We start from the raw sequence: 25,078 nt of genomic DNA, 5'->3' as shown, positions 1-25,078 counted from the left end.
ATGATTATTTTGACAGTATCACAATATTATTGGTGCACTAGTTGGCTGTACCTGCTCCAAAACTCCATGATTTTTCCCTCATAGCTTGTTCTCCATCTTCTTTTTAAAATAGGGAGCCAAGATGTTTTCAGCACTTTTATTTCCATGACTGATCAAGACTCGTGTTCTCATTGCTCTCTCTTGTCTCTCTGCAGCAGACATATGGTGAGCAACACGTTCGGAACATCGAATCGCAATAAAAATCAGTATCGGATCGCAAAACATATAGAATAATGAGAATCGCAACGCATATGGTCTCGGCACCTTAGTATAAGTGATAATATTGTATGGTGAGGTCCCTGGCAATCCCCAGCCCTAATGACTACCAGACAATCGCACACACAGCGTGACAAACGGCAGAGATACAACATCCATGCAAGACTGCTGCTTAGAAGAAATATACCATGTCAGATTCCCATCATACAGTAGTGAATCAGATAGGCGATAAGAGTCTTAGCTATGCTAGAACACTGGGACAATGTCATGATCCACAGAGAGGTTAAACGACTCAAATAACAACTATGAAAACAGTGAACTGTAGTTATTCTATAAGGGTTGATGGCGAGCGCACTTCCTTTAAAATCGCTCCGACTCATAACCTGTAGACTCAGTAATAACACAAAGACTTGGACTGCGCCAGCTTAACGTTGTTATTTTGGATATCAGCTCTTTGCTCTAGATTGTCTGTCTTAAATGATAAAGCGTGGGGTTGGTTGGGAATCATCAGAGTACATCCAAACAAGAGGCGGTGCTTTCCATACTAATGGGCCAATTTGAATGCAGAGAGGAATGGAGAAAGGAGTTTTTTGGGGGAGGGAGGGAAGGGAAGCAGGCCACTTGAGGAGGAACATTCGAGGATGCGCTTAAAGCTCTGTGATTAACAAACAAAGACAAACAGAAGGTTTAGCATAAGCTATTCAGTTGGGGTGTGAAGAAATCAGGAAGTGTGAGAAATGAATGCTTGTCCATTGCTGACTGAAATAAACTTCTGTCAAATTTCACATATGGGAAGAGACTTCTTCAGGTGACAACCATTCCAGCAGACCAACAATGAATCTGTCAAATAGCAAATTAAGCTGTGAGTCACATTATTGCACCTCAGATTTTCTGAGTTTCTTTGCATCTCACTGGCAACAACATTTTCAAAGAATAGAGGGAACACTCAGTCCAGTGTTTGTTGGGAGGGAGAATTCTCACCTGGGTGTACAGTATGATCCACCAGGGGCTGACAGTCAGGACATGGTCCGCACAGAGCCTGACTGACTGCCCTGCCACCCTCCCTGCCTGCCTGCCTGGCTGACATCTTGCCTGACTGACTGCCCTGCCACCCTCCCTGCCTGCCTGCCTGGCTGACATCTTGCCTGACTGACTGCCCTGCCACCCTCCCCGCCTGCCTGGCTGACATCTTGCCTGACTGACTGCCCTGCCACCCTCCCTGTCTGTCTGGCTGACATCTTGCCTGACTGACTGCAGGGTATTTGGTGATTCCAAAGAGACAGCATCCGCCTCCTCTGATCTCTGTACAAGGCAGGAGTTGCACAGCCTAAGATAGCTAGAACTTACTGGAATACAGATGGCAGGACTAACTATTGCAATATGATGGTTGAATAGACCACAAGGAAAAAAATATTATTTATTTTTTACCCCAATGTCATGGTATCCAATTGGTAGTTACAGTCTAGTACGGACTTGGGAGAGGGGAAGGTCGAGAGCCGTGCGTCCTCCAAAACACGACCCAGCCAAGCCACACTGCTTCTTGCGCCCGGCCCGGTAGTCACTAGAGCGCGATGGGACAAGGACATCCCAGCCGGCCAAACCCAGCCCTAACTCAGACAACGCTGGGCCAATTGTCCGCCGCCCCATGGGTCTCCCGGTCGTGGCCGGCTGCGACAGATCCTGGACTCTAACCAGGATCTCTAGTGGCACAGCTAGCACTGCGATGCAGTGCCTTAGAGCACAGCGCCACTCGGGAGGCCCAAAATAGGAAACATTTTTTCAAATGGATAGTAAGAGTGATCCTTCTCCCTGAAGGGGTTTAGGGGAGGGTGGGCACTGGGCAGAAATGACTCACATATGACCTTGAAGAAATACCTTGCTCTAAGTTACTGGAGAAACTCTTTGGGGCCAGATAAATGTGTTCCTAGAAGTGGTAAGGAGTGCAACAGGGGGAGTAATCGGGGTGCCGTCACAAAGGGAGACTGAGCGATGCAGAGGGCTATGATGAACCAATCACCCAGAAGGTCACAACCCTCAATTTCAGATCACCCGTTCTTCAAGCATTAGAGACCACAAAATGGCATCTAGGGTGACTCTTAATAGAGAATTGACCTAACACTGTGTGAAAAGGCAATCTTTCTCAGAATGTTCGGACTTCCACAGCTTTACGACCCAGAGCTGCACTACCAGTCATACATTTTGACTGAGCACAGCGCGAGAGTACAGCAAATGTCAATGTAGGCTCCTGGGAGAAGAATGAGCGAGCTAGAAGTCTTCACAACAGTGACAAAAGTCTCTTCAGATCAACAAGATGGGACCCAAACAAAGTGATACTGAAATGATTTCTTAAATTAGCCTAAGTAGTAGCTACACATTTGATTCAGTTGCATTGCTCCTGCTTCATAACAAACTCTGCTCTAAGTATTGTCCAATGGCAATAGGTCCTTTGGTTTGCCTTTGTTTTAGCTCTACCAAGTGGAGGCAGAGGCATTTTCTCTAGTTATGAATGTTTTATATAGGTCAGTTATGCAATGGTAAATAGCATTAATGTTTCAAAGCCCTGTTCACACTCGGTCATCAATAATGGTCAAAACAATATGCTCTATGAATATTTTACTTCTGAAAGAAAATGTCTCCACAGAGTGTTTACTTGATGGCTGCTTTGAACAAGTAAAGCCAGCAGCAATGAACATTCTGTGCGATAGTTCCTAGTGTAAACAAAGTCTCTTATCCAAGTCGTGGGTCTCAAAACACTAGTGGAACGTCGAGTGAAAAATGGCATGCAGACATCCATCGGTTGGTAATATTATCGCCGTATCAAATTAGACAAACACTCATCATGGATGAACGTTAATCATTGCAAATCTACTTTCTGGAGCAGTGCGGGACTAGCTAATCAACTGGCAGGCATCAAACAGTATGCTTGCAAAGAGGTAGTCTGTCAGCCTTCCAATTAGAATTCTTAATGAAGAACTACTGGCAGAGTCAAGAAATCTGAATGTAGCTGCAGAGGAAGAAGTCCTTTTCCTATACCACTCAGAGAAGGCACTGCAGCATACTGCACTGTTAGAAAAACTCAAACGCCTTGATTTACCAAGCAGAGTTAATCTACAGCTGTTCTATACAAACTGTTCTACCCAGAGATGTATTTTTCTGGCAGCTGTCATAACAATTTTGCTTCAGTGAAGTTCGCATATTATGCTACTTGGAAAAGTCCCGCTGCAATCAAATGGGCTACATTCTTTGTTCAGTAAGTTTGAGCTCTACAGATATTAGACAAGACTAATGGAAACGGTAACAGTAGGACTTGTCAAACCCTTAAGTCTTAATCCTCAACCACATTACACAGCAAATAGCCCAGAAATGACTTTTAGGTCAATATTAAATCCCTCCCAACGTTGGTCTGTAGTTCAAACTGCATCTGCGACAGGGACAGTTGAGGAATGCAGTGGCATTCAGGAAAAAAAATCTACCTCATCATGGGTTTAGAGACTGAATGATTCCATTACGCTACGGCTAATGAAGAGACCACCCAGTCCACAGGAAAGGGGGGATCGGGGTGCTGTTGGCCGGAGATAAGACAGACAGAGCGAGAGAGGAATGGAAGGAAGGAGAGAGAGGATGAAGGGTAATATGTGGAGAGAGAGAGGGTGAAGGAGAGAGTGGGAGCGAGTGGGGACTGTGTGGGAAAATAGAGAGGGAGCCACTGGACCAACGTAGACACAATCAATACTCTAAGACATGCAGCTCTCGCCCCTCCGCTCAGTACGATGCTTTGAACGGGGAAAAGGGGGAAAATGGGGGGGTGAACCTAATTGCATTCCTCCTCTCTCAGTAAACTGTAAGGCTATCCAAACTCGAATGACGAAGTGGGTCCTGTATGTCCTTGAGTCTGTAAACGTGAGAGAGCTGTGTCACTGTACTACTAAACCAAAATCATTTTTTTATGTAAATACGGACAGTGCAAGTGGTCTGCGGTAACAAGCAACACACAACAGAAATGCCTTGGATGCGACGTGGAGAGGTGTGAAAGGGTTGCCTTGACACTAGCCTCGCCTCCCCCAATGAACACAGATGGAGGAGCCTACAGGCAGAACGAGAGATGCCAGAAACGGAGAGACGGGTAGGTCCAGCTGAAGTCCATTAAGTTGCATAACCTATCCTCCTCCATTCTTCCTTGGCTGGTTTGTTTTCCTCAGAGAACGCTCCTCCCTCCTCCAGACGTCTCCTGACCTGACTTTTTAAAACACGGCAACAAGCGGCTGCTCGGAACTCCCGCTTCTTCCTCATCAATCTACTGGCCTGGCGGGGCCAGGATCTAAGGTTGACAGCATTCCCTAAACAGTCCAGCTACTGGAAATGGCCCCAGTGGGAATAGTGGAAATGGGCCTTTGACTAATGGTGGTAATGTCCCCTTCTCTAACATGGAGAAAAAGGCTGTTGAGATGAAGGGTCAGAAAGTTGATGTAAAACACAAGTGAAACTGACGGTGAGGAAACGGACCTTAGACAAGGTCAGTGATGTCAACCAGTCCCTGCAGTGGTTAGCTAAAGGTGGGGTTTAAATGGCTGCCTTGATTTAGGCTCGTTTTCCAACAGATGGAGTCACTCATACGAAACAACGCCAGTCCCTCAACTTACAGTCGCAGACGAATGTTGCACTGTGACACAAGACAATAACGGCCGTCATGCCAAGGTGTGGTCAGTCTTCTCTGCTGCCAAGGACGGTGCGCTACAGTTCGGCAGAGGAAAGCGGCTGGATGATGAGCATTGTTGTATCACTGCACACAAAGCCTCAGGGCTGAAGGAACTGACAGGCAGGGTCCTATTAATAGCCGGCTGAGTCACCGGAGCTACATTAGTGAGAGGCTGGCGACTCGCTTTTACATAGAAAACGCATCCATCTCCCCCGTGCCTGGGCGCCTTGATGTTATGTATAATTAAATACAGCGAAAGCCAAGAGGGGGCAGGGGGAAGCTGTCCTTAATTGGACAGGGAGCTTGAGTAACAAGTTTAGAGAGAAGACGTGCTGGAAGGAAGGCCTGGTTGGTCGGGAAGGCAGGAAATGGAGGAGGTGGACAAAGTTCAGGCTGCTAAAGAGATGTGGGAGTTGGGCTGCATCTGAAAAGGCACCCTGTTCCCTGTACAGCGTGCTACTTTTGAGCAGGGCCCTGGTCAAATGTAGTGCACTACACAGGGAATAGGGTGCCATTTGGGACAAACCCGTGGCCTTCTGAACTGAATGTGCTGCTTTTGCCTTTACTTGGGTGATGACGGAGGTCACTCAGACGGGGAGGTGGAGGTCACTCAGACGGGGAGGTGGACGGCACAGCGAGCCCGGGCATGGGGAGACATTTCTAAAACGGCGCAGGGTTTATAAATAGGGGGGAAGTTGAAGCCTGGCGTAACATCTCCCACATGATACACGGTTATAATCAAATGTGAGAAGAGACCTCGGGTTTCCAACGTCTTCAAAACATGGTCAGCTGTGTGTGTGTGTGTGTGTGTGTGTGTGTGTGTGTGTGTGTGAGAGAGTCCGCTAACTACGGCAGCCACTAAATCCTCATGAGTCGTCACTGCGTTTCCTTGGATAAGTCGTTCCTTACTTTATCATGACATGCAACAAGTTCGTCTCTGCCTTTCTGCCTCGATTCTTTCTAACAGAGACATTAACATTGTCCCTGTACCCATTGGTTTCCCTCTGCATGCTAAGCGTTAGTCTTTAGGAGGCCTTCAGTTCTAGACACGTCGGTAGAGGACATGTGGAGATCGATGGAAGCGTGACAGGTCTGTATTCAGAATGAATACGCAGCACATCTGAGGACTAGATAACCACAGGGCCCCTTAAAGTGCTCCTTCACATCCAGGGATGCAGACTAACACAATGTGAGAGCATACACACACACACACACACACACACACACACACACACACACACACACTCTTCCCGAGGATACTCATATTAAAAGCAGAAACAAAAAGGAAGCAAGCAGTCTTTCCTCCTCGCTCCCTTTTACATGTTTAACCTTTATTTTACTAGGCAAATCAGTTAAGAACAAATGATTTCTTACAATGACGGCCTACCCCGGTCAAACCTGGACGACGCCGAGACAATTGTGAGCCGCCCTATGGGACTCCCAATCACGGCCGGTTGTGACACAGCCTAGATTCGAACCAGGGTGTCTCAAGCACTGAGGGTAAAGGGTAATAAAGAGCCACTTGATATGCATGTGCAAGACCAGGAAGAGCGAGGCAGGCTCCAAGGAGCCTCTTAGTTTTCTAAAGCCTCAATATGCGAAGAGCATTACAGGGCACTGTGTTTTGTTAGCGGAGTGGGCGAGGCACTGTTCAACAGAACCCAGTTACAAGGTGTCCAGGATTAGGGTCCTGCGTTCACGCATTCCGTACGCCAGAGCCAAGATGGCGGACCAGCTGGCAGCAGACTCTGCCTGTGCTGCAGAAACCGCTGGCTGTCCAGCTGTTCATCGCGGAGCCCTTAGCAGGCAAACCCAGAGACACAAGCGTGGCCGCCAGACACGAATAAAGTTAAGGGCAGGGTGAGGGTGAAGTCGCGGGCTAGAAGTCAGCCTACACTTCACTAACGACGTCCGTCACGACTCGCTCGGTGCCACTGAACAGTAGCAGATGTGACGCGTGTCTCGAGTAAGGTTGAAGGCATAAAAAGTTAGACTAGCCTATACTTTACACGAATGACCTTTGAGCATTAACGACTAGTCTCAACTAGTTTGGTACCACTGAATGGTGGGAGCGCATCTGATACCGGAGCTCCTTTCGACAGAGCAGCCTAAGCAGCTCTACTCTGGCCAAGGCATGGAGGGGATCATTACCAGAGCTGGTGACAGGCATGACGAGGGACTCTACAGTGACAAATGGGGGAACTGAACCCACTATATTAGATATTTGACAGAATACCAGCCAACCCGGACTGACCAGTACCGTTGTTTAAAACCAAAGTCTGCTTAAAACAACTCATTCAAATCACACACTCATTCAAGCAACAAAAGGCTCTCCACTGTTTGAACCAACCGCCCGGAGGTATTTCTTTAGTCTTTTAGTCTGTGCAATACACTGGATTTTCAGCCGTCTGCAACAACAGAACAAGCGATAACGCTCCTCTTTCCTCTCTATATTCTGCAGGCGGGGCCGCTGTGCTTCTCTCTGCTGTGCAAGGCGATCTTGATTACTCCCAAAGCTGAGCTTGGCTGCACTCTACAGTGGGTTCACTGCGGGTGGCGGAGAGAGAGAGAGAGCGAGAGAAACTATTCGCACATAATATGACATTTGAAATCTCTTTATTCTTTTTGGAACTTCTGTGAGTGTAACTGTTCATTTATTGCCTATTTCACTTTTGTTTAATATCTATTTCACTTGCTTTGGCAATGTTAACATTGGTTTCCCATGCTAATAAAGCTCTTAAATAGAATTGAGACAGAGAGAGGAGGGAGAGAGAGGGCAGAGAGGGAGAGAGAGGGCAGAGAGGGAGAGAGAGGCAACATCATCTGCCAGCTCATAGCTCACAGGATCCTATGACCGTTATGTCTTGCATCTAAGCCTTTCGCCTAAGAAATGCCCACCCCTCTCTCCCTCCCCCTCTCTTTATCCTTCTCTCAGTCTCAGTCGCTCGCTCTGCATCTCTCCAACTCTCAGCACCTGCACCCTCAGAGCAGCGCCAGGGGGACCACACACAGAGAACGAGGGACGGAGGGGTTATGCACAGATTAAACAAACCATGCAGACAGCCGCATCAATTACAGCCGGCCGGTTGGCCATCTATTCACCGGCTGTGTCCGACTGCTGCTGACGACCCAATTACGTGCCGGCTAGGCGCGCAAGCCAGAGCAACAGAGAGATGGGTGGGTGGGTTTTAAAAGGGGAGTAGAAACAGATCCTGAGGCTTGGAAAGGAGGACCAGACAGACGTTTAACCAGCTCACATTTCCAACCATGGGATCCCAGCCCAGAACACAAGGCTGTGGAGGCGGGGAGTAGGGGCAGTGTTGCACAATTACACAAATGAGAAAATCTATAATTGTGGGGGGGGGGGGGGGGGGGGGGGGGGGGTCTGTTGTCCCTCGGCCACACGGCCATCAAAGTCAGAGACAACTGATCAATGAGGAAGATTATATATAAAGAGAATCTCACACACACACACACACACACACACACAGTGAGGGCTGTGGCGCCCAGTGAGAAGCATAGCTTCGGTTCCTTGGAAACTGTTGATTGAAAATAAACAGTCCAGTTGTTTCGGTGGAAAGGAGGCGACAGGGTAGCTTAGCCACTCTGGCAGCTTGGAGACGACGGCAAAAACACAACGCCCAAATATCCCAAAACTTCTAGAGCAGCTTGGCCCCGTGTGGCTCCTGACACAAGTACTTAGCAATACTAGATCACAGGCGAGGTGCAGGGGCCCCGATACGCTATGCCTCTGACTCACTTCAAAAACAGACTCCCAAACAAGCTGTTAGTGAAGCAGCAAGGAGAAGTCAGGCTACGACAACAGTCTTGTTTAACCTCAGGCTTACTCATTGGATGTAGTTGTTGGTAATGATGACTCTCAGTTTAGTGTGCGGAGTATGTGTGAGTAGACCCTGAGGTACTGTACACCAGACACGACAACTGAGAAGCAGAGCAGTGTGTATCTGCGTGCGTGTCGAGGGGTTTTAAAGCTGCCACCCCAACTTCAGTTTCTCTCCGGTTGGGGAACATGGCGATGCTTAGGCCCTGTGACACATTCCTGAGGGAGGAGAACGCCTCTTCTTAACCCCTCTTGCCCCCGCCTTCCGTGGGAAATGTCAGTGCCTCCAGGCAGCCCGTGACTAAACTACGACCTGAGCCAGTCGGTCGTGAGCCTACTGAGCAGGTCTTGGCCACACTGCGTCACGTACAGCATACCACGGGAAAGACGAACGCATGCAGCGTTTAGAGAGAGAACTCATATTCACCTGTAAAGGCTACAGTGTCGAGACATGCAAGACATGCATGCGAGAGATCGCCGCATCATCAATGATGACCAGGCTAATTTATGTTGAAGTACTCGGAAACAAGTCAATGTTTTCCAGTACACTCTGATGAACATTGACTGATAAGGAACAGTGTTTGTTTACCATGATTCGTTGTAGGTAAACAGAACAGAAAACTCATATTGGTTGATTAGATTAGAGGAAATCAAACAAAATCAGGTCAAGAGGAAGTGAAAATAAACAGATGATTCGATAAGACTGCTGCTACAAACCAGAAACACGAAAACCGACCGTCCTCCATGGCTACCGAATCCTTGCCTCTTCATTTTCTTAGTGGGGGACAGAACAGCTTGGTTGGGCCGAACTGCTGGCTGGCTCTCTCCCTCTCTCTGCCCTGGAATTGGTCTGCCTAGAATAGCATGGAGCAGATGCCTTCCCCCCTTCAGTGTTATTTGGAGCCCAAGGGCAATGGAATCCCAGCACCTCTCCCAGGAGTGAGGGAGCAGAGCTCTGGTCCTCGCCTCAGGAGAGAGAGAGGGGGTTGAACGGGGCCGGGCATCAGCTGTCCAGATCACAAATCCAGAGATGAAAGTGGCAGCCAGCCGCCCATATAGACATTACAGATATGGTCAAATACGCCAAGGTGCGGGAAGGGAGGCGGGCGCTAGTGAGGCTAGCTAGCGAGACGGCTAACACCAGGGGAACACCGCACGAGTCCATGCCCCACAAATCCCTTTGACATGATTTCACCATCACTTCTTCCTTGGCTTTGAACTGAAGAGGAGGTCAGTACGTCTGAGGCGAACGTGTTGTGGGTTTCTCTCAGCAGCTGAGCCATAACGGCAGAGAGGAGCTGTTCTTATGTGGGTTCTATTAATAGAGCGTAAAGGAGCAGCAGGACAGATGGTTGTGATGCGCAGCCAGAATGCTATGGGTATCCATCGCACTGCAACACTTAGTTGGTGATGGGGACTTACGGTCAGTTTGTGAGCGAAGACCGGATTGTCTACTGATAATGGAAAAAAGAGCATTTAGAGCGGGAGGGCGATGAATAAAAGCCTTACGAGTATAATCTGTAATAGAAAAATGACAAGATGGACACTGAAGGATTAGAAGTGGGTGAGGGTGCCAGAAAGAGCTCCCAGGTAGCACTCATCTCTAGTGAACTTGTCGGGAAAGGAGAGACTGCAGATACAACGGACCGACTGCCCAGTGGCTAACCCTGTCGCCAAGGGCACGTCTTACCCCACGAGGCCCATTGAAGGGACATAACAGGCGGCTCCCCTGTGAGAGCAACACCGCTCTGGGAGTCTGTGTTTCATCCTCTGCTCAAAGCTGTGTCACTGCCCAGCAGGATACAGAGTAAAAACAAGCATACAGGTCTCTTCAATACTCTAACCTGTTCTACTTGGCAGGGAATAGACGGGTGATTAGTCGGAGGGACCTTGGATTTCTAGTGTGTGGGGAGAGCGTGAAATTGTGAATGCGGTCCTCAGTGGCAGAGTACATTTATAAGGTCATCACGTTGAAATGTGACACAATACTGACACAATAGAAATAAATAGCTAAATATGTAATAATTCATCCAAAAAGAAAGCCAGAACTCAGCAAGTATTGGAGTGGTAATGTAGGGTGCTTTATTATTCCAGCACAAGCCCTGTCGTTTTGCAGTCTATTGCATCAGCAAATATACCATCTTCAGTGCTTCTCCAGGTCCTTCATTTTAACTCTCTCTCCTGCAATGACACCTTGCTGTCTGTCAACTGCAATAACGTGAATAGGGCCGCTAAAGCGACGCGGCGAGGAGCCTCGCTCGAGACCCATAAAGACGATTGCTTCGGTGGGCCATGATGCAGAGTCAAGGTATTGCGAGTCCCATTTTGATCTATTTAGCACCAAATGAGTACAGGGTGAAGGTGAATCCAAAAAGTCTTATCTGGATCGACCGCCGCAGGCACCTTACTTAATACATGGCTGGGCCTGACCGGCAAGAAGTTGGTAAATGTGTTTACCAGGAGATGGATTTGAGAAATAATCCACTGCAGAGATTGGAGTATTGGGAGGAGCGTGAGGGAGTCAACTGGCAGTGCACTGATCTCTAAGGTCTGGTGTGGGCTTTTCTCAACATCTCTTCGTTGGCATAAAGGTGCAAACTTTTCTTGTGCTTTCTCTGCAAATAACTTGTTTGAAAGTATGATGAATGACGCAGAGTAGTGCTAAGCAGTTAGCACGCAAGGGCAGATACAGTATACAAACAGCACGCTGGCGAAGATGAATAAAACAGCCTAAAACCGGTGCACTCTCATATCCCTTTTATCCAACACTCTTGGAAATGGGGATGTTTTTGAAATGTGATCGAAGACATGACAGCGAGGTTGCAATCTGCACCTGGCTTGCAGCAAACATCGTAGGCCGCACCTACCAAAGTGTCACGTCGCCCTGCTTCACATACACAACCTTAGAAACAAACAAAAAGGCCATATGAGCACTCAATTACAACATATTGTTTAATACTACATAATTGGCTGATTAACTGCTAAATCCGCAACAGTTTACATGTACCCGTTAGGCTATACAAAAATACTTTGAAGAAAAGCAAAGAACGGATTTATAACGGACAAAATAGCAAAGTGTTTCCTGTCGTGGCTTTTGAGATCTAGCTATTAGCTCATCCGCTTTGCACTTGATATCAGAGTCTCTTGGGAAAGTTGTAGCCTATACTGAGCGAAAGTCCAAGCAGCAAATGGTCCTGGCTGATGGCAGGGGACAGGACACATAGCTGTAATGGGCAGGTCCAGATCATCTTACCCAAAATGGCATGGCAGCAGGATGAGCCAGGAAACTAACACCAAGTCTCAAATAGACTGCTGTGTAAGTCTTATTCCCGATAACCATCTCTACTGCAACAGCTGGATGCCTGTTCCGGCCTGAGAAACGAGGTTTGCGTAACCTATGTTAGCACATTTTAATTGGAAACTCAAGCAAAGTCCCTATGCTATTTATATCAGGAGATTGACAGAGTTGAAGGACGATACAAAAGATCCTGGAGATATCCTCAGACAAGGACCGTATTTAAGCTTGTGTGCCTACATTTCAGAAGACACATTATTGCTAAGCTATTACAGAGGAAGCAAATGTTACATAACCTTATTGCTGAGCGATTAACCAAGATTTAGTTTTCTTTTTTTTGGGGGGGGGGGGGGGGGGGGGGGGGGGGGGGGTTAATAAACAACTAATTGACCGATGTCAGTTCAATTACTTGAATTCCATTCAGGAATTTTGTGAGCCCAACGCGCCGTTTCTTTAGAGAGAAATCTAATCATTCACGACAGAAATGCTGGCCTGAAGGGGAGTTGTAGTTTGCATAAAGCAAATATTCAACCTAGTTCAGTGCAGAAACCTGGTAATTAACTACAATGACCATAATCAAATCAAATTTTATTTGAATACATACGACCTTACCGTAAAACGCTTACTTAAGCTCTTAAACAACAATGCAGTTCAAGAAATAGAGTTAAGAAAATCCATTGCACCTGTTCTTTCCGGCTTGGACAGAGATACTTTTACCCATGCTACATTAGGTTAGATACACACGGAACGCATGAGAGCGGAATGTACACAACAAAGAGAGGGATAGAGACCGCTCGTGAAAGTACTTTGAAGAACCAGAAAAATGATTTTGTCAGGCTAGCCTAGCTAAATAGGATGACTAAAGACCGTACAGTATGGGGAGCACCGAGATAACGTTAAATGGTCTGGCTGGCTGCTATTCCCTGAGCAGAGATGAGATAATGACTTTAAGGAATTAAAAAAATCAAGTCATAATATAAAAAAAACGTACACAATTTAAATATTTGATTATTTCATAGTCATTTCCTATTTCTCTATTGACCTGACTGAAAATATTTCATTGTCTATGTTTTTGCAATTGAATGTTCATAATGATTGACTTTGGAATTTCCATAAAACTAAATATAAAATATATTTACTGTCAATATTTCAATGCATTTAATGTATAATCGAAACTGAAATCCATGATTATTTTCTTATAATCAAACTACCTCAAAAATCACTAATTGCTCCGTACTATGGAACATATTTATTCAGTTAACTGAAGTTAATGAACATATTTTTGTTAAAATAACTCAACTTTTCAGCAATTATCTCAGCAGCAACACTGTCGCATTAGAAATGACAGAAATCTCTTGTGAAAGCTCCTTGGACTCTGAGGAATGAGCTCTCTTGAAAGCAGAAGCTCCGGGGACTTAAGTTCTAACGTCCCATAGAGACCAGAGAAATACCAGCAATTCCTTTCACTGGAGCCAGCTGCTGCCTCCACTGTAGAGTCTGATGGAGTCTGCGTGGCACACCAGCAAGAGCAGCCCCACCACTGGGCATGGCATGGGGGACCTAGCTACTGTTTGGTTTGGTCTACTGAGCCAAACCGGAAGGCAGCCAGTGGCAAAGTTTAGACTGTTTTTCAGTTCGGGGCCTGGAACTCTCCTCGCAGTTGGTCCCATTTTAAAACAGCGACAAAGACGCAAAAACAAAAGAAACTTGTTCTTGAACACGACCCACTAAAGAACAAAAAGGGGAAGCCTATAAGGACCCATTTTGTCTCTTCGTACAAAGTTAATCTTACTGGGGGAGTGTGTGCAAATTGCTGATAGAACGCCTGTATTCTGCAGTATTTTAGTTAGTGGGAGAGAGTGAAAGAGGTAGAGAGGGAAGGCAAAGATCCCCCTGATGATGGTTGGCATGCCGAGGGCGCTGCACTGCTTTTGGAGGGGGAAACTGCACTCTCGCAACGGGAAGCCAGGGATTAAGCTCGACTGGCAACAGTGGCGTAATCCTACATTTACTTTTTTTGGATAAATAAACCAATTACTATCCGGAGGCTGCCAGAGAAGGGGCCTTAAGTAACTTTTTTCTTCCCGTGTTCTGTTCCCTGTGCCAGGGGTATCTCGTTTCATGCTCCCCTGGAGGCCTTGGTCTGGTTGGTACCTAAAGGTGTATTTCAACCTTCAGCTCAAACGATTAAATCCTAATTAGAGTCAAGGCTGAATTTCCCTAGCAGCTGTAGAAAACAGGGCATAGAACATTCCTTACCAAAGGAGAGGGAGGTAAGGAATGAAGGGAGGGATGAACTAGAAAGAGGGAAGTAGCAAGAGAATGAGGGAACACAGAAGGTACCCAGCGGGACACCTTATTTACAGTTATAACACCCTCAACACCATTTTACAGCCCACAACACATCTGAAACATTACACGGTACAAATAAACACTTGTCGGATGGAGGTCAAGACATTCTGCATTCATGAAATTCTTGGGGAGAATCACCTCACAAACATAGCCTTTTAAAGGGCCAGGGTACCGGGTCCAAAACAACCACTGAGTTAAACAGGTTAAAGGGCCAGGGTACCGGGTCCAAAACAACCGCTCAGTTTAACAGGTTAAAGGGCCAGGGTACCGGGTCCAAAACAACCACTGAGTTAAACAGGTTAAAGGGCTATAGTCATCATATGCCTGGACAGTTGCTCATCCTGCTTCGTGATGTGTGTGTTGACTGGACAGTTGCTCATCCTGCTTCGTGATGTGTGTGTTGACTGGACAGTTGCTCATCCTGCTTCGTGGTGTGTGTGTTGACTGAACAGTTGCTCATCCTGCTTCGTGATGTGTGTGTTGACTGGACAGTTGCTCATCCTGCTTCGTGATGTGTGTGTTGACTGGACAGTTGCTGATCCTGCTTCGTGATGTGTGTGTTGACTGGACAGTTGCTCATCCTGCTTCGTGATGTGTGTGTTGACTGGACAGTTGCTGATCCTGCTTCGTGATGTGTGTGTTGACTGAACAGTTGCTCATCCTGCTTCGTGATGTGTGTGTTGACTGGACAGTTGCTCATCCTGCTTCGTGATGTGTGTGTTGACTGGACAGTTGCTGATCCTGCTTCGTGATGTGTGTGTTGACTGAACAGTTGCTCATCCTGCTTCGTGATGTGTGTGTTGACTGGACAGTTGCTGATCCTGCTTCGTGATGTGTGTGTTGACTGAACAGTTGCTCATCCTGCTTCGTGATGTGTGTGTTGACTGGGCAGTTGCTCATCCTGCTTCGTGATGTGTGTGTTGACTGGACAGTTGCTGATCCTGCTTCGTGATGTGTGTGTTGACTGAACAGTTGCTCATCCTGCTTCGTGATGTGTGTGTTGACTGGACAGTTGCTGATCCTGCTTCGTGATGTGTGTGTTGACTGAACAGTTGCTCATCCTGCTTCGTGATGTGTGTGTTGACTGAACCTAGTTTGGTCTCCCTTTTTGTTAGCCATGCGGTGTAACAGAGGAATGTAACAATCTGTTTTACCTTGCAGAAAATTATTATGGTGATTATTACGAGTGCCACTTGAATCCCATTGGACAGTGAGCGATACACTTACAAAGCGAAACATCTCTTTAATTCTGACTCTGTGGCCAGGAAAGACAGAGCATAGTGGATATTATCCTGCCTAGCCACCACCTTAGATCCTTTCGGCTCCGCTTTTGAACCTACAGCTAGTGCATAAACAGAGCTAATGAAGTACAAATTACCATTCTGATCCCTTTGTCTCTGAGCTGTTTTAACCAGTGGCTGACTTTGATCTCAGACAGCAGAGAGAGAGAGAGCGAGAGGGAGAGAGAGAGCGAGAGGGAGAGGGGGGGGAGAGTGAGCGAGAGGGGGGGGAGAGTGGGGGAGGGAGAGAGAGAGCGAGAGGGGGAGCGAGAGAGAGCGAGAGGGGGAGCGAGAGAGAGCGAGAGGGGGAGCGAGAGAGAGAGCGAGAGAGCGAGAGAGAGAGCGAGAGAGCGAGCGAGAGAGCGGGGGAGAGAGAGCGAGCGAGAGAGCGGGGGAGAGAGAGCGAGCGAGAGAGCGGGGGAGAGAGAGCGAGCGAGAGAGCGGGGGAGAGAGAGCGAGCGAGAGAGCGGGGGAGAGAGAGCGAGCGAGAGGGGGAGAGAGAGCGAGCGAGAGGGGGAGAGAGAGAGAGCGAGAGGGGGAGAGAGAGAGAGCGAGAGAGCGAGAGGGGGAGAGCGAGAGAGCGAGAGGGGGAGAGAGAGAGAGCGAGAGGGGGGAGAGAGAGAGAGCGAGAGGGGGAGAGAGAGAGCGAGAGGGGGGAGAGAGAGAGCGAGAGGGGGAGAGAGAGAGCGAGCGAGAGGGGGGAGAGAGAGCGAGCGAGAGGGGGGAGAGAGAGCGAGAGGGGGGAGAGAGAGCGAGAGGGGGGGAGAGAGAGCGAGAGGGGGGAGAGAGAGCGAGAAGGGGGGAGAGAGAGCGAGAGGGGAGAGAGAGAGCGAGAGGGGAGAGAGAGAGGCGAGAGGGGGAGAGAGAGAGAGAGCGAGAGGGGGAGAGAGAGAGAGCGAGAGGGGGGAGAGAGAGAGCGAGAGAGAGGGGGGAGAGAGAGAGAGGGGGCAGGGCGCGAGCGAGCGAGAGGGCAGGGGGGGAGAGCGCGAGCGAGGGGGGAGAGCGCGAGCGAGGGGGGAGAGCGCGAGCGAGAGGGGGAGAGCGCGAGCGAGAGCGCGAGCGAGAGGGGGGGAGAGCGCGAGCGAGAGGGGGGGAGAGCGCGAGCGAGAGGGGGGGAGAGCGCGAGCAAGAGGGGGGGGAGAGAGCGAGCGAGAGGGGGGGAGAGAGCGAGCGAGAGGGGGGGAGAGAGCGAGCGAGAGGGGGGGAGAGAGCGAGCGAGAGGGGGGGAGAGAGCGAGCGAGAGGGGGGGAGAGAGCGAGCGAGAGGGGGGGGAAGAGAGCGAGCGAGAGGGGGGGGAGAGAGCGAGGCGAGAGGGGGGGAGAGAGAGCGAGAGGGGGGGGAGAGAGCGAGCGAGAGGGGGGGAGAGAGCGAGCGAGAGGGGGGGAGAGAGCGAGCGAGAGGGGGAGAGAGAGCGAGCGAGAGGGGGGGAGAGAGCGAGCCAGAGGGGGGGAGAGCGAGCGAGAGGGGGGGGGGAGAGAGCGAGAGGGGGGAGGAGAGCGAGCCAGAGGGGGGAGAGCGAGCCAGAGGGGGGGAGAGAGCGAGGCGAGGAGAGGGGGGGAGAGCGAGCCAGAGGGGGGAGAGCGAGCCAGAGGGGGGGAGAGCGAGCCAGAGGGGGGGAGAGCGAGCCAGAGGGGGGGGGGAGAGAGCGAGCGAGAGGGGGGGGAGAGCGAGCCAGAGGGGGGGGAGGCGAGCCAGAGGGGGGGGAGAGCGAGCCAGAGGGGGGAGAGCGAGCCAGAGGGGGGGAGAGCGAGCCAGAGGGGGGGGAGAGCGAGCCAGAGGGGGGGAGAGCGAGCCAGAGGGGGGGAGAGCGAGCGAGAGGGCTGCAGGCTCCTCAGTCACTGTTTTAGCTGTGTCCTCTCTCCATCCTTCACTCTGTCCCTCAACTCCCTCTGTGAAAGCTGCAGAAGTGGAGGTGTAAAGAGGACAATTTTATTCTCTCAATCTTTCATGTCCTCTCCCATCCTTCCCTCAGCAACCCCTATAAAAAGAGCCCTTCGTCTAAGCTCCAAGGCATTTTACTAGGATGTAGCCAACACCCAAACATTGAGGTGCCAGTCTAATTTGACAAGGAAATACCAATGCTGTTAGCTATAGTCAATTCAATTCCCCGAGTGATGAAGTTTTTTTAAGGGTTCACATCAGTACAATGTCACAAAAGTGCAAATTTCCCATCAAGGGCTGCCAACATTTCCCATGTCACAGACAGGGGTACAAAAGCTGTGGTAGGTCTGATTCCTTACAGGGGAACAACTATAAAAGAGGTAGTGTGGGCCGCAATTCAATTTGGCAGGATATCAGCTCAACATGGCAGTCAAAGCCTTGGTCAGACTTTCACAAGTGTGCACCTTCTCCACTTGTTGCCGCAGTGCGCCACAACACACACACACACACACACACACACACACACACACACACACACACACACACACACACACACACACACACACACACACACACACACACACACACATATATATATATATATAGAAATAAAAAGCAAGTACGTGCAAGGATGCTGGACTGGTACGAGCGTGGCGTAAGCGGTGCATAAAGAGACCGGGTTCCCAAAATGGAAGCCGGTTTAGCGGCAGGATATGCTTGCCTAAACACGGCAAAAGTCATTTTCCTACGCCCATTTTTCCCCCGAAACATTACAACGGCTTAATTTAGGTTGCTAAGCATAAGGAGTAAAGCCGCAGGCCAGTTGTCGAGGTGTAACGTTCCATCGCGTGCCGTATCATTGAACTGTCCTGGCCGTCACTTACTTAACCCCCCTCCCATCTAGCAGCACCTCTCCCATTAATCGGATGACATCACCGAAACACGTCAGCAATAAAAGACTTCTGAAGGGAGAGGACATCCAGAGCCTTTGTCTTTTATGCACTTGTCCCTATAAAACGTTCAACTTTACGTTCTTGAAACATCGACAACCGATATTTCCTTGGACTACAGAAGCTGCCAGGTGTTTATCCCTGCGATCAATACGTTTGGTCGCCGTCTCCTAAACATAATCTATAAATAGAGAGATACCATGCAGCCTTTTTAAGGTCACACGTAGGAGTCCTGAACGGCGCTTTGGGCGAGGCTGCCCGAGCACATGACCGCGTCAACAAGTGCATTGTTGCGCCCAGCAGTCTACCCAGGACACACGGTAGCATAAACCCGGATTTTAGAGAGACACTGAATATTTAAACACAAATAAATTGGTTGAAAGCTATTTTTGCTGAAGTGGGCACATGATTAAGGATTGGGTAGTGTGTATTTGTTAGCATTACACAACATGGTACAATGTAATTGTGACAAAACCCTTAGTAAAAGTCCTCGGGAATAGGGTATTCTACCAAACCGACAAGCTATTGCGCTCATTCACGTGTTGGCAATATAGTTTTCATATTATGAAACGCTTTGACAAGAATAAAACCTGTCACTGCTTTTACAGTCAAGGACAAGCGCCAACAAATACTATCGCTGTTATCTTTCCATCTTGATTCAATGAAACAAGACTAGACACAACAGTACATGGTAACAAATGACTGTTTGTTGACTGAAGTGGGAAGAGATGTAGTAGGTGGGGCGGGTTATTCCTAACCAGATACAGTGTTTATATCCACGTTGAGAAGGCTTGTGCGTCAAGAGGTCAGAACTATTTTTGAGACAGCCTCCACTGTGCTTCACTTTGACAAAATACAACACAGGGAAGAAACAAGACTCTTGTTGAACATTTCAAAAAACAAAAGAAAAGTCACCAGAGCAGAAACAAAAAGACAAAAAACAAACAACTGTCAGAGGGAGACAAAAACTGTCACCTTGATTAACTACAAACACAACAAACTGACAAGGTGCAACTCAACAGAAGAGAGGAAACGGGGAAGAGATCTTGACGCTAATACAGAATCACAGTTGCACTAGTTCGCAGACAGTTTTGCTTTTGTCAGTCCCGTCTCACAGATGAGCCAGCAGGGTGCGGAGTGACCCCTTGACATTTTATGTGGGTGACAGGCGAGATTCCTCGCTCATGTCTGTAAGCATCTGGCCAACCCCAACCCCCCTTAACACACCTTGGGCCCAAGCCTGGCAGCACTCACCCGTCTGCGACAGAAGGGCAGCCCCTGAGTGATGATGTTGATGCTGAAGATCCGGAGCACTTTCTGCGGGGGCAGTGGAGGCTCCTTAGCCACCTTGACCACCACCTTTGGGTCTGCCACTATGTCCAGGGCCTGGCTCTCCGGTGTTGCCAGGGGGGCCTTCTCTTTCCCAGAGGCCTTGGGCATCTTCTTTCGGGATCCGGAAGATGCGAAAAGGGGTATGGGGCAATGCCTCAGCATTGCAAGAACACGGGCTAGTAGGTCATATCCCAGAGGGGGAATCAGGGGCGGGTCGGCTCAGGGAGCAGGTTGTCGTACAAAGTCGCCGGGGGGAATTCCACTCTTCTCTCCGGAGCTCTTGAAAACACTAATACAACCCTCACGGTGCGCTGTTGATGCTGGTCTGTCCACTCCGAGCTCGCTCCCCAGCTCATCGGCCCTCTTTAAAATATCCCAGGGCGTGATGTCACCGCTGCGGTCCCTGCCAGGCAGAGCAGCTGTCTGCCATGCCTCAGGATAGGCCACTCCCCCTCGGAACGACGAGTCACTGTGGAATCCGGCTCCCTGACCCCCTGGGGAGGAATGAGTTCCACCGGTCGTCCAAAACTGCTGTTATAAGGAAGTTCAATGGGGTGACATGTGCAATCCCCCTAGACCAGCCCCCCCCGTCCTGTCTGCTCCTCCCTGATTTACCACTGTAATCAGCTGCTTTCATATGGTCTCTTAACGCAGTGGATCCCAAACTGTGTTTTTTAGGAACTCAGTTGGGCTTTCAACTTGCTCTTGAAAGCTGCGATCGTAGAACGCACAAGGTGACATTTCTAAATGGGGTAGTGCATCAGTAGTTCCTCTTGTCATGTCAGTCACTGCATACCTTAGAGAACTATTTACAATTTGTCAGAAATGTCCAGACAGTCCGTGTCAGGTAACTTTTTTTTGGGGGGGGGCATAATGTTACAGTATCGCAGTGGGACATGACACCTGTCATAAACAGTGCCAGTTCATGCCAACTCAAGTCAAGCAGATCAATACTGTTAGCACATAGCATATTTAGGCTAAGTGGTATGTACATCGAACAGCAGGTCAAGTGATTGTTCCTCACACTCAGAATTACTTAGGCCCATGTTTATGAATGCCTGATGCCGTCGACGACATCAAATCTAAAGTAAGGATTAACAGAAACTCGAACTCTTCAGTGCTGCCGGCCAGGGAGTTACGGCATCATAGTAACCTTGACTATGATGATGAAGCGGATGAAGGATATTTAGGGCTGCCGTTCACACAGCAAATCAAATGTATTTATAAAGCCCTTCTTACATCAGCTGATATCTCAAAGTGCTGTACAGAATCCCAGCCTAGAACCCCAAACAATGCAGGTGTAGAAGCACGGTGGCTCGGGAAGACTCCCTAAAGGCCAGAACCTAGGAAGAAACCTAGAGCAGACAGATGTTGGAATGTGTGTCACTTCATCAAGGCTTTATTTGTCCTGGAGTCAGGGTGGATAGGCTTTAGGCCTACAGTAGATGCTCTGACCAAGGCATAACTGCGGAAACGTTACCCTGTCCGGCAGAAAATAAAAAAGGTGAAATGGGGGGGGGGGGGGGGGGTCTTTTTGTCAAATTTTTTAAATTAACTTTTTGGAGTGCCGCCGTTTCCCAACGTTTCTTGAACTTGGGATTTCATTTGAAGGTCTAAATCTCCCTTAGAAGAGCAGGAGAAGTTCTCCAACTTTTTTAATTGCCTCCACTTCTTCTTCTTCTGGGACGATGTTGTCCACAGAATATGCTGCTGCATGCCGGCTAGGACATTTCTCAATATAGTGTGTCAACCTATTGGGAATAGACTCCATTACCATACCCACATAGGTCACACATCTCAGCACGTGGACCTTCCTCAAATTCTAATCAAAAAGGCTGTAGAAAGAAGGCTGTAGAAATAAATAATTGCTATGGGAAAATTCAACTACAGAAGAAGAAACAGGTCTGGATCAGTGGGGATTACAGTCTTCACAACTTGGCAGAACTGACTGACAACAAAGAATGCTGACTCCCCCCTACGCTGCCCTTCCCTTATCAATAAAGATGTCATGAAAAACAAAGCCCTAGTCCTCTTGAACCGAGAGGCCTCTTCATTTTGTGTTGCTTCTGGTTGTTGGCAGGCAACTGAATAATTCAGAAATACAAAAGAACTCCCCGGTGTATGACTGTGATTCTAGTCTGAATGCGGAGCGGGCAGCATTTGTACCTTGTCCCACTGAGGTTTAGTGTAAACAGTCAAGAGTGCAGACACATGGATACAAGCAAGGCAGGCCCATTGGTGATAAAGGTGACCAGAGAGACACCAGCAAAACTGCTCGTTTCCTAACACATCCTGAATAGGCTACAGCAAATGTATCTCTCATGTCTATATTCCGGCTACGGGAGCTTTTTGGCTAATCTCCAACTACCAAACTATGTGCCATGGGCCCACTGCTGAGGCTTATGTCTGTTAACATGATAGGCCCAAGGTAAATGGTAGGAATGTCAGCCATGAGGGATTTAACCTTGGGTCCTGGGGAATTCAAGCCCAAAGCCTTCGGTTTGAGGGAATCTCTTATCCTGAATGCCATACAGTTTTATATAGCCTCCAGAGGGATGATGACTTCAAGGCCTTGAGGAGATTTAGAGGTCAGGGTTTAAGGTAGAACGGGGGATGGGGGATCACCTGAGTGGTACTATAAAAAGGTTCATGGTTGTGGTTACAGTTAAAGCGGACGCCAATATGCCAACTCCGATGGACTATATTAGCCTATAGGATCAACCTATGGTCTGATCTTCTTAATGACAATATGCTAGGTTTACCTGCATGGTGGTAACTCATCCTCAGGAAACAAAGCAATTGACTTGCTCAAGCAATGAGCGCACACACACACACACACACACACACACACACACACACACACACACACACACACACACACACACACACGAGCACACACTCTCACACACACAGCAGAGCTATTCCAGAACACACTTCACTCCTGTAGTCTATACCGCGACCGTGCAACCGTTTCCCTTCGGGGTCCCTGGGGTTGCATTCTGTGAGGAGAAGGCTCCGAAACGCTGATGTGTCAAAGGTCAAGCCTTTTTGGACCTCGAGTTACTCAGCACACTTTCAAATGTTTCTGACTATGACAGCCAATGCTGCTAGGACTAGTACCTATATTACTGAAACTGAAACTCCAAGAACAAGTCGAAATATGGCTAAAAACTGAGGCAACATATTGGAGGATTTTAACCTATGACTTAAAGATGGAATCCGCAGTAGGGGGAAACGGTGCCACTGGCCGTCCCACCCTCGTTGTCGTTTTTGTCGGCGAGCTGAGAAGCGTGGCGCAGCACGGTCAATTGCAGTACATATTGTATCCTTCTATAGCACATGTAAGGATGTTCAGGGAGGGGGAAAAGAGGGTGCTGTATGCAGTAACTTTTTTTTTAAGCATGCTTGCAAATCCGTTAAAATATGAAACAAATACGGTATATCAGATTATTCAGAAACAGGAAACTGTTTACGCGTAACCGTAGCAACACATTCCCTTATTCACACATCTGTAAGGCTCTGACAGCCAAATCAGACAAAGCATAACAAACAAGGCTCTTCTGGCCTGGGCTTGTATGGTGACTGGGCATGATGGATCGCTGGGAAGGCTTAGCTCACACCGGACCACACAGACCGTTTCCTCGCTGTTTACATTATAACACACTTGCAGTCACACCTCCCTCGCAACAGTGAGTGATTAGCCGTACCAATCTATACAACACATGCTAGAACACAAAGTTGATGAATGAGTAATCACACACACACACACACACACACACACACACACACACAAGCACTTCGCTACACTCGCAATAACATCTGCTTACCATGTGGATGCGACCAATAAAATTAGACTTGATTTGATTTTGAATGAGTAGTCCAGCCCCTTGAACAGCGACAGCCTGCCACTGTGTACAAGTGCGGGTTGAGGTTCCTTCCTGTTTACATTAGCATCTCCGTGGGCATAAACACCAGCCGACAGCCAGCGATTACGGTCGCAGAAGCTGTTACCCTATAACAATAGCATTGAAGATACAGGCAAACATTAAAATGACTTTCACATGGATCGGACGCCGGAGTAAAGAGAAAGGGAGATACCTAGTCATTTGGTATAACTGAACGCATTCAACTAAGAACATTCTACACAGTATTTGAAAAAGAGTTTGTCCTAGAGAAAATAAGAGCCACATAGAATTAAGAAAAACACTTCTGGTTGGTGTTTGATTAGTTCCTAAGAACAGCTGTCATTTAAATTAGACACTGTTGGGACATAGGGCTGTGTTCAGCTCTGCAGAGGCACAGGTCCATTTCCATATCCTAATTGCTAGACATTGTATTGCTTCAAAATCTGAAAACGTCCATGGAGGTAAGTCAAAAAGCCAACAGCTATTTAGCAGAATGAAGACGAGTGGCAGTGCTTCCTGTTGCACTACTGGCCTGGGAGCAGCAGCGTGTCAATTCTGTCAAGAGCGGTTTAAACCTGCCTCCAGTCTTTCCAATAGGAAACCAGACCTTCTCACCCACATTCAGTACACACACACACACACACACACACACTAAAAGCGCAACAGAAAGCTCATTTGAGAGAAGAATAACTAGCTGAAGAACATAAAAATTGCAAGCAGCCATTAATCTTTAATGTCTAGGGCTGCTTGTGTGAGAAATAGTCCTTAAAAACACATTTCTCCAAGGACAAACAAATGACAAATTGGCTTGGTCCGGGCACACATAGGCGTGTGTGTGTGTGTATATATGCACGCTTATCTCATAATCCTGAATGGCCATAATGTACAATGGAAAGTTAGGATGTGTGATCAAAAAATGCGGTGCCCAACGCCCTATGCTCAACGAGGCGGGCGCCCCCAAAATAAGGGCACTGTGGCTTTGCCACTGGGGCCTAATAATTTCCCCAATGCTCACTCCCGACGCAAAGAGGCCTGGGGCCAGACAGTTGTCAGAGACATTCCAACCTAATCCTGGGTGGCGAATGTGGCGCTCGTCAGCCAAGCCGGGTGGCGAGCAACAGAGGCTCTGCAGCTACAGGGGTGAGGCAGGCGACAGGGGAAATGCCAAAGACAATTTGCATAGAGATGGAAATGGGTGAGGGAGGAAGGGACGAGAGGACGTGGGTCCGTGGAGGCAGTGTGTTCATTGAGCCAAATGTTTATCCGTGTTACCCAGTGATCCCAACTGTTT

At 48.4% G+C, this 25,078-nt stretch overlaps 1 protein-coding gene across 1 annotated transcript in view; it reads right to left on the bottom strand.

Moving 5' to 3' along the window:
- Positions 1-20,228, bottom strand: part of LOC115202215 (F-box/WD repeat-containing protein 7) — a gene marked incomplete in the record, with an annotated part of 98,143 nt that extends 77,915 nt beyond the window's left edge. The window contains 1 exon segment of the mRNA XM_029766199.1: positions 19,805-20,228. Coding sequence (XP_029622059.1) covers positions 19,805-20,044 — 240 coding nt within the window.
- Between the last annotated feature and the right edge of the window lie 4,850 nt (positions 20,229-25,078).

This window comes from Salmo trutta, chromosome 11 (assembly GCF_901001165.1).
Source record: "Salmo trutta chromosome 11, fSalTru1.1, whole genome shotgun sequence".
Classification (NCBI taxonomy): domain Eukaryota; kingdom Metazoa; phylum Chordata; class Actinopteri; order Salmoniformes; family Salmonidae; genus Salmo; species Salmo trutta.
Note: the sequence above shows the minus strand (reverse complement) of the source record. Positions and strands in the feature narration are given on the sequence as shown.